Source organism: Eulemur rufifrons, chromosome 16, assembly GCF_041146395.1.
Source record: "Eulemur rufifrons isolate Redbay chromosome 16, OSU_ERuf_1, whole genome shotgun sequence".
Lineage (NCBI taxonomy): Eukaryota > Metazoa > Chordata > Mammalia > Primates > Lemuridae > Eulemur > Eulemur rufifrons.
This window is the reverse complement of record NC_090998.1, coordinates 6,827,035-6,836,091: the sequence shown is the minus strand read 5'-3', so window position 1 is coordinate 6,836,091 and position 9,057 is coordinate 6,827,035. Positions and strand designations below refer to the sequence as shown.

General features: G+C 55.8%; 1 protein-coding gene across 6 annotated transcripts; it reads right to left on the bottom strand.

The window, feature by feature from the left end:
- Nucleotides 1–923: 923 nt before the first annotated feature.
- Nucleotides 924–7,628, bottom strand: LTBR (lymphotoxin beta receptor). Of its 6 annotated transcripts, XM_069490507.1 has the most exons (11): nt 7,318–7,628; nt 7,090–7,186; nt 6,629–6,754; nt 6,399–6,551; nt 6,216–6,273; nt 5,922–6,020; nt 5,664–5,761; nt 3,276–3,383; nt 2,949–2,974; nt 2,222–2,447; nt 924–1,842 (listed from the first exon to the last, which is right to left on the bottom strand). In XM_069490507.1, exons 1-11 carry the CDS (start codon nt 7,411–7,413, stop codon nt 1,565–1,567), a joined length of 1,365 nt encoding a protein of 454 aa, XP_069346608.1. In that variant the 5' UTR covers nt 7,414–7,628; the 3' UTR covers nt 924–1,564. The 6 variants fall into 6 exon arrangements, with proteins under 6 accessions (XP_069346608.1, XP_069346609.1, XP_069346610.1 ...); XM_069490508.1 differs by lacking the exon at nt 6,216–6,273 and having other exon boundaries at nt 5,922–6,018; nt 6,369–6,551; XM_069490509.1 differs by lacking the exon at nt 6,216–6,273 and having other exon boundaries at nt 5,922–6,018.
- Between the last annotated feature and the right edge of the window lie 1,429 nt (nt 7,629–9,057).

The following is a 9,057-nucleotide window of genomic DNA, read 5'->3' as shown; positions in this document are numbered from 1 at the left end:
CCCATCCACTCAGTTGGATCAGATGCTTCCTCGGGTATGTGTTTTGCAGCTACCCCATCTTGATGAACCCCAGCAACATATGAGAGGCCCGACAGTGGCCTTTTATGGAAGGAGCAGCCGCTCGCAGCAGCTGCCCCAACAGTCCTGCGAGCTAAGACTGTCTCTGCTAGGCAGCATCGTAGGGAATTCTGGGGGGGCCCAAACATCTACTAACAAGAGGGCTTGAGAAGATTTAAAGTTCTTTTTTGGGAAAAAATAAAGTAAGACAAAAAGAAACAAGGAAGAGTAAAAAATTGTTAAGTGCCCCTTCTGAGCTAAAAGGAGGCCAGCCTGGATTCTGTTCACCAACAGAATGTGAACTTGGGCTCTCACAGTTTGTGTCTAACGTGCAGACCTTTCCCTTCAACCAACCTTGGAGGGCATTTTTCACTTTGCACGGTGACTGGGCGTTTGAGAGTTCACACCCGTGCCAGGCGCAGGAGATCTGATTACTTGAGGACGCCAGCTCACTCCACCAGTTCAAAGAGACTCCGGAGGGCTGTGGTATGTGAAGTTTTTTTTTCTTCACCCAAGGGGCCTCTAAAGCCAGACTAACTGGGTAAAAATCCCAGTTTTGGCCACTTGCAGCTGATTGGGCAAGTTACTCTCTCTGTGACTCAGTTTCCTCAATTGTTAAATGGGAATAGCAATAGCATCTACCTCATGGGGTTTTGTGAGGACTAAATAAGTCAATAGTGTAAAGCTTTTAGAACACTGCCTGGCACGTTGTTAGCTATCGCTGACTAATATTATTACCACATATACCAGTCCCTCATCAAAGTACCTTTGTGGGATTACATTTTAATGTCTTCACCTTTGTCTTTGACATTGCCCTGATGGAATAGTGTTTCTATATAAATCCCAAGAAAATAAATTATCTGGGTCTCAATCTTCTCTTTATTTGCATGTGGTTACAATTTATAAATACACTCACCATTTTCCTCCCCTTCCAAAACTCTCCCCGACACCTAGTAATCCTACCACAGTGCAGTTTCCGACTCCCTTTCCTCTCCTCTAGGAGGGGAGGGGAGGAGTGTCTTCCATGTAACTTTGTCTTCAGGTAGGGTCTACCTTGGTCCATGTGAAGTGTGGACCCTCGAAGGGCCTCTGAAACTTGGGGATGAGCACCATGAACACTTTAGAGGTCCCGGTGATGTCCTTGCAGGTGACCATGTGGTGGCTCCCTCAGTGCTGTGCTTAGGTGCAGCATGCCATGGTGGGCAGCAGTTGGCATCATTTGCCCCGTCCGTGCCTGAGGCTGAGCAGCCACAGCCCCAGTGGGCAGGTGGGTCTGCCACCAGTTCTCAGGCTTGCTCAGGCAGTGGCGAGAGTCCTGTGGAGGACACTGTACCCGGCCAGTGCCCAGCCCTGCTCTCGAGACTGAGGCTCGTGTCTGAGGTTCAGTCCCTCAGGGCTCTGCCTCTCAGGGCCCTACCCAGGCCCCTGGGAATCCTGTGTGGGTAGGGAAGCCGCTGGGGAGAAGGTGTTCTTGTGTCTTCCTTCTCCTTCCTTTCCCCAGATGCCATCAGTCATGGGTGACAAATTGGCTCCTTGGGCCCCCGTTAGAGGACATGGCTCCCCAGTGCTCTGTCTCAGCCAGGTGCCAAGCTTTGCCATCTTCCTGGGACGGTGTAGAGAGCCCAGGAGGGCCAGGGTCACCCTCTTCAGCAATGGGGTATGGAGGTTCTGGGGAAGCTGGGGGGTCTCCAGGGCCCCGTGCTCCCCCCAGTACTGGCCCGTTGTAGATGTAGATGTTGCCGGTGATAGTCATATACCCACCAGTGACATGAATGCCGTTGGTACCTGTGGGAAGGGAGGCAGAGTGACAGAAGGCCGAGGGAGCACTGTGGAAAAAAGAAGGTCCCCAACATGGGGCCCACTGCTTCCTGAACTCTCCCAACCTTCTTCCAGCCTTCTCCCCTGTTCCCCGTCCCCTCTCCCACTTGGTACCGGTTTCTTGACCTCTGTGTTCATTTCAGTTTCTGGGTTGTCCAGTCTCCTCTCTTCTCTCTAGTTGTGACACTGGCTGGCAGCTGGAATCTCTGTCTCACCTCTGTTTTCATCTCTGTTTCCTCTGGCCCCCACTCTCTCCCTGCCAGCCCTCCCTCCCTCCCTGCAGCCTCCCCTCCCGTCTGCCCCCTTCCCTTCTCCCTGCCAGCCTGCAGGCCTGCCCCGGGCTTACCGTGGGCCACCTGGCCCTGCTCCCCGGACTCCATCTCTGGCTCCCTGGTCTGGCCCAGGAGATTCTGCTGTTGCACCTCTGCCTCCAAAGGTGGGGTCATGGGAAGCCCAACAGAGCCTGGGGACGAGTCTCCAGGGATGGGCAGAAGTGGCTTTACCAGGTCAGGAAAAGGCGGGTTAGCCTTCGGAGGCTCCCATCTTTCGTCATCGTTAATTGACTCCTCTCCCTGCAGGAGAGAGAGAGAGACCCCGCAATGACCAGGGCCTCAGACCCCACCTTTCTTTAGTTCCCGCACCGCTCGCCCACCTGTGCTCCCCATCGCACCCCCTGGTGCACTGTCCCCCACAGCCCCACGGCTGGCTCCTCACTTCTTCAACTCTCTGTGCAAATAGCAGCTTCTCAGAGGGGCCTCCCCGTCCCCGTCCACTCTGTCTGGAATAGCACACCCCCATCCTCTGCCACCATCATTCACTGCTTCACCACCTAACAGGTATTTGTTTCACTTCATTCTCGCTTTGCAATGACAACTCCAGGAGGGCAGGTACTTTGTTCTGCTCACTGCTGTACCCTAGCGCCTAGCACAGTGCCTGGCACGCAGCATGCCCCAGACATCCTTAGCAGAATGAGTGAATGAATGGTGAAGCCAGCACACTCTTTCCCTGCCTGCTCCTGCCTCGTCCCCCAGCACCTCCACCCCCGCTCTCTGCCTTCCCAGCCTCCCCATTACCTCTGGCCTCCTCTTGAGCAGCGATCCTGCAATGGAAGATGCAAGGGGTGTAGGGCCTCCGGCAGGTCCCAGACCCCCAGCCTTTCACCCTCCACACCCGACCACAATGTGTTGCTGCCCACCTGGAGTCCCAGAAGGAACAGACTATTGTCACCCTCATCTCCGGCCTCAGAATGAGGGGCTGAGTGAAGACGATGATGCCTACGTTGCAGGCAGGCATGGGGAGTCTTGCCGGTGTGGGGGACAGAAAACTTTGCAGCGGGGAAGTTGGCTATTCCTTCCCCAGCCCCACTGCTGACCCATCCATGTGGGGACAGAGGGTCCTACCCAGCTTTCTGCAGAGAGAGGGGTGGCTCTTCCAGGTGCAGGCGAGGATGGTGGCCAGGATCAGGAAGGAGACCAGGGGCAGCAGGATGGCCAGCACCAGCATGGTTCCTGCTAGGACAGCAGACAGGGGGGCAATGGCAGCCCCGATGAGGGCGGGGGTGGGGAGGTTAAGGAGGAATGCCAGTTCTCTGGGCAACACAGACAGAGAAAAGGGAGTAGCTTTCCCCCTTCTAGCCACACTACAGCTCCTAAAGGCAGAATGAGAGAAACTTCCCTTGGATTACAGAGAAGAGGAACTAAGTTGGACTTGGGAGGACCTCTTGATAGCCAAGAGACTCTATCACGGATGGACATGTTTGGGGGTGGTACAGGAGCCCTCCTGCTAAAAGACCAGGATTGGGAAGTCCTGTGGGTGAGAGATGGGAGCTTGGGCACTTGGGTTTCAAGGGCTGGAAGAGGGAGTGGGAGGCAGTAGGGGATGGTGGGACTTGGGGTTGTAAACAGACTCAGACCACAGGGTAGAGACACATTTCTGTGGACTTGGCTATGATAAAGAGAGGCCACTGTAGCGGAGCTGGGATTGCCACTCTGCACCTGTATAAACACCTGGGAGTGTTTATAGGAGTGGGAGGGTAGGATGCTTGCTTCTGGACTCTGCCTGTGGCTGCCTGGGAGAGCAAGGCTTGCAAGTGGTCCAGCCCCTGGCTCAGGGCGGGTTCCAGCAGGGGAAGAGGAGAGGCTGGGAGTTTGGTTTCTCCAGTTCTGATCTGTAGTAGTGGATAATTTCTGTCTTTCCATGGGCCTCAGTGCTTCCATCAGTAGCAGGGGGTCTACAGTGCCCATCAGCTCCGCCTAGGTCAGGAGGCCTTGACATTTGTATACCAGGAGTTTTGCCTTTTCTGATTCAGCTAAATCTGTAGCCTTAGAGAGTACAGAATGGGAGGCGCGGGCAGAAATTGGACTGGGAATCTGGACACCTGGGCTCCTGCCAGCTGTGTAACTTTCGGTCATTTCACCTCTTTGAGCATCAGTTTTTCCTACATACAATGAGGTTAGCTTACATACGCTCTCAAATTCCAGTTCTAAAATGCCAGTCACATGTGCTACATAGTTAAAAATTAATAACAGCATATGGGAAAATATTTATGATATATTGTTGAATGAAAAATCAAGTTATAAAACATTAAAATTACTCCACTTTTAGTAAAAAAATATATATATCTATATAAACATACATAGAAAAATATCTGGGAGGGTATATACCGCAATGTAAAGAGTGGCTACGCTAGGTGGTGGCTCTGGGGGTGAGTTTTAGTTTTGACTGTCTGAGTTTTCTAATTTTCTACAGTGTGCGGGCATCACGGCACGGGCTTTGGAGTGAGAAAGGGCTGAGTACAGGTTTAACAGCACCAGCTACCCCCAGGGGATCCTGAAAGTCACTTAACCTCTTGGAGCCTTCGTGTCTTCATCCAGGGTATGGGGACAGTAACAGAACCTACTTCCCAGCATCATTAGGGGGAATAAATGAATCAGTGAATGCAAAGTGTTCATAGAGTGCCTGACACACTAGCTCCCAGCGAACAGAAGCTATCATTATAAATATTTGGTAATTTTTAAAAGTTAATGAACTGCCATTAGTAATGATTCTAGCCATTAGAAACATTCTTTAATCACCTACTAGGCTAGGAAACCAATCAGTCCACAGGAAAAAACAAGAGAAAGTCAAATGGGGGATTATCTCTCTAACAGTGAAAGTATGTAATCTAATGAATAGGTATTCCGTCTCGTAAGTGGATTCTGTGATGGCGGCATGTCCAAAATCATGACAATAATGTCAGTTATAATTACATCTCAGTATGGGAGTGTTCCTTGGCATAATATTACCCTATATATATAACTTTTGTTTTTTTTTTTGAGACAGGGTCTCTCTCTATCACCCAGGTTGGATTGCAGTGGCATAATCATAGCTTACTGTAGCCTCTAACTCCTGGCCTCAAGCCATCCTCCCACCTCAGCCTCCCAGGTAGCTGGGACCACAGGTACACACCACCACATCTGGCTAATTTTCTATTTTTTGTAGAGATGGGGTCCTGCTCTTGCTTAGGCTGGTCTCCAAATCCTGGCCTCAAGTGATCCTCCCATCTCAGCCTCCCAAAGTGCTGGGATTACAGGTGTGAGCCACCACTCCTGGCCCAGCATATATAAATTAAAAAGTGTGTGTATAAGAAAACTAGTCTAGGGAATACTCCAATTTCTCTTTAAGGAACTTTTCTTCTTGCTGCAATTCTGGGAGGGAGGGATTCATCGTTTCCCCATTTTTTAGATGGGGGTGGGGATGAAGGCATTTTCCCAGATACCCCTGTGTGTCTCTCAGCCCTGGCCCCTCACCTGGCATCTCGGGGGGCAGTGGCTCTGATGAATTTCTGCAGCTTCTGTCAGACTGGGCGGTGCCTGGAGCTGCCTCCACCAGGCCCTGGTCCTCACACCTGCAGAGGAAAAAGAGGACTATGACCTTTTCCTGCTCCCATCCACAAGTACCCCAACTCTAGTGGGCATATGGGGCTGGAAGTGGTGAGGGGGGCCCGTGGTGTCAAGAATGGGGGTGCTTCTCAGAGGGTGGAAAGAGCGTGGGTGAGGCACACTCACCTGGTGTGGGGCTGGCAGCGCGCGCTGGGGGAGGAGGTGTTCTGGAAGTGGCCTTCCTTGCAGGGGACACAGTTGTTGTTAGCCTCCCCAACTGTATCTGGCGAGAGAAAGGCAGGCCAGCCGGAGTGAATGAGCAGAAGGGAGCCTTTTGCCCAGCTGTGAGCTTCCTTTGTGCCCCACTCATGGCCTCCTGCTGGGCCATCCACCCCACTCTGTCGCTCCCACCTTTCCCAAGCTCCACTTTGCTGCCCGCCATTTTGCTCGAGCTTCCCTAGTGCTGAGAGAGCTCCCCCTCCTGTGTCCCCTGGGTCTGTCCCAATTCCCTTTCTCTGCAGACCCCTTCTGTGAGCCTTTTGCACAGAATGAGAAGAGGCATTTCATGCCAAGAACTACCTGGGGGGTCGCTATGGACGCGGCTTCATCTTCCCTGCCCTCATGCAAGATCACCGGCACCCAACCCCCTCGGTGACCTCTGACCTTTGAACTCAGCTTCAGTACCAGGTGGGCAATCAGAAAGTAGCTCGCAGTGGGTACACTCAAGGGCCCAAGCTGCGCAGAACATTCCAGGCTGGCAGCGGCACTGGGTTTTCTGCTTGTTAGTGCAAGGTGCAATCTCCTCGAGGCCCATCACTGGTGGGGAGAGGGAGGGCTCAGGGAAGGGCTGCGCTCCAGGCGCCCCCACCCCCACCAGGCACATCCCCACTCACCGGGGTCGCAGGGGCGGCACAGCTGGCAGAAGGAGAGGTAGTTCCAGTGCTCATTGTAGGAATTTTCAGCGCATGTGGTGCAAACTGTGTCCCGGCTGCGGCTGCACTTAGCTGAGGCGTAGGTGCCTAGGACGTAAGGGGGCGGCAGGAGGTCAGGAGACAGGCTGCCACCTTTACCTCTGCTGCTCACTGTGGAACCCAGGCCTGTGCCTCAGTCTCTCTGCCCATCACCCGCCCTGGCCCTCCAGCTACCTCTCAGTGAGGGGCAGAGCCGGGAGGCCCAGTGAAGGGGACAAATCGCAGAGCCTGCAAATGATGGATGGCCAGTTCCTCGCACTCTGCCTTTGCCAGCTAGTTGTCCTGGGGGACAGTGTCCGCCTTCCCTCCGAGGCAGCAAGGGGGCCGGAGCCCCCTGGAACCCACCTCCATGTCCCAGGCTTCCTCCAGCCATTGCCTCTCACCTGGTGGGCAGCGGGAGCAGCAGACCTGGTGCCTGAGCTCGTAGTACTCCTTTTCCTGGTCCCTGCAGGTCTGGTTCTCGGAGCTGTATGGGGGCACCTTCAGTGTGAGATGGAGGTGAGGGGAGAAGAGTTAATCAAGGCTTGGCTTGGGAGGGCAGAGGGGCCACAGAGAGGGCTGCCCATGCCCCTCTCCCCTGCCCTCACCCGTCCCCACCAGCCCTCCCTCACCAGTAGCGGCTGGGATGCTGTCAGGAGCCCGCAGAGACCCAGCACTAGTGGCCCCCAGGCCAGGCCGCCGGGAGTGGCGGCCCAAGGCAGGCGCATGGCGGCCACTCAGCCAGGCAGCCAGACGGGCGGGCGGGAGCCTGGGAGGAAGGTGGGAGGCCCGTTGTCCTGGGTAGCTACGGTGGCAGCGGTGGTGGTGGCTTCCAGAGCCCAGCGGCTAGGACAGGACTCAGGGCTGACGTGCCCCCGGGGGGCCGGGAGCGGCCGGGCCTGGCCTCCTGGGCTCCAGGGGCCGCTGGGCTCAGGAAGTGGGAGTGGAGCGAGCTGGCCGCGGGGCGGGGACAGGGAGCGCTGGGAGCCGAGGGCTGGCCTGTAGCAATCGCAAGCAGCGAGCAACCAGGGAAGAGGAACAGGCTTGGCTGCCTCGACGCAGGCGGGAGGGGGCGGCCGGGAAAGCACGTGAGGGCAGCGGGGCCGGAACCGGCCTCCTCCCTTCTTCGGAAGCCTGACCGGGAGAGGAGGGCTGCAGGCGCAGGCCAGGCAGCGGATGGGAACGGGCGGCAGGGCCAGTGGACAGTCCTCAGACAGGCCCCTGAGGGCCAGGGCCCCGCTGACCAGGGAACAGAGCTCCGAAAGGTGCCAGATCTGACAAGTGGAGGGGCGAGGGACGGACGACAAACACGGAGAGTGCAGAGACACCCGCCCGCCAGCAGATGCAGTGTGGGGGGACTTTCAGCAGAGGCAGTGTGGGGGGCCCAGAAGTCCCAGCTGGCAGACGCCTGGGGTCTGCCCTGCTGTGTGACTTTTTAAGACAAGTTTCAAGCCAGCCAGACCTCTGCCCTTCTGACCCAACCCAGTCCACACACGAGTGGACATAGGTCACCTGTGAGACACTTGGAGGGTGCAGGGGGCCCCCTCCTCTGTCCTTAGGGAACCCCCCTCTCCAGGAGAGAACCAGGAGGATGTGCAGATGGAATTCCTGAGGCGTAGGGCCCGGCTGGGCTGGGCTGGGCCACCACAGCCCTCAGGTCCAGCGTCCTCGCCCCAAGCCTTCAATCCTCACCCAGAGGGAGTCGAGAGCCCACCCGGTCCGGCCCTCTGACCCTGAGGATGAAGAAGACCCGAGGCTCAGGGTGACACATAAGGAGACCAGGATTGCAGGGTCACTGCCCCCTTCCTTCTCACCTCCTCCCTCGACCCCTTAACAGCCCAACTGAGCAGTTGTCCCGCTGCTCTCTGGTCTCCAAGTTCTGCTCTCCCGGCTGGCCCCCACCTGTCCTTGAGGACTCACTAGGCTCTGGGAAGGCTGTGCAGCCCCCAGCAGACTGCTCCCTCTGGCCCGCTGTAGTGTCTGCTTCCGCACCAGGCCGTGAGCTCTGCAGCGGCCTGGACTGAATCTCTGTCAGCGGTCCCCATGCTTAGCACTGTGTGGCACATACCACGTGCCCAACACCTATTTACAGAATAAATGAATGATGTCCACACCACACAGCCCGCCCATGGCAGAACCAGCCTAGGGTACAGGTCTCCTGATTCCTGGGTCCCAGCTCATTCCAGCAACCATGCTGTTCCCTTGTGACTCCGAGTGTCTCCCTTGGAACGAGGGGCTAACTTCTCTTAAGATAGGTCACCTGGGCATTGGCTCTCTCCCTGAAGGACCCTGTTCAGCACTCATCCTTACCTTGTTGGTCTGATGCCTGGACAGGCTCTTGGTGGAGGTGACAGGAAGTGCTCACATGGGAG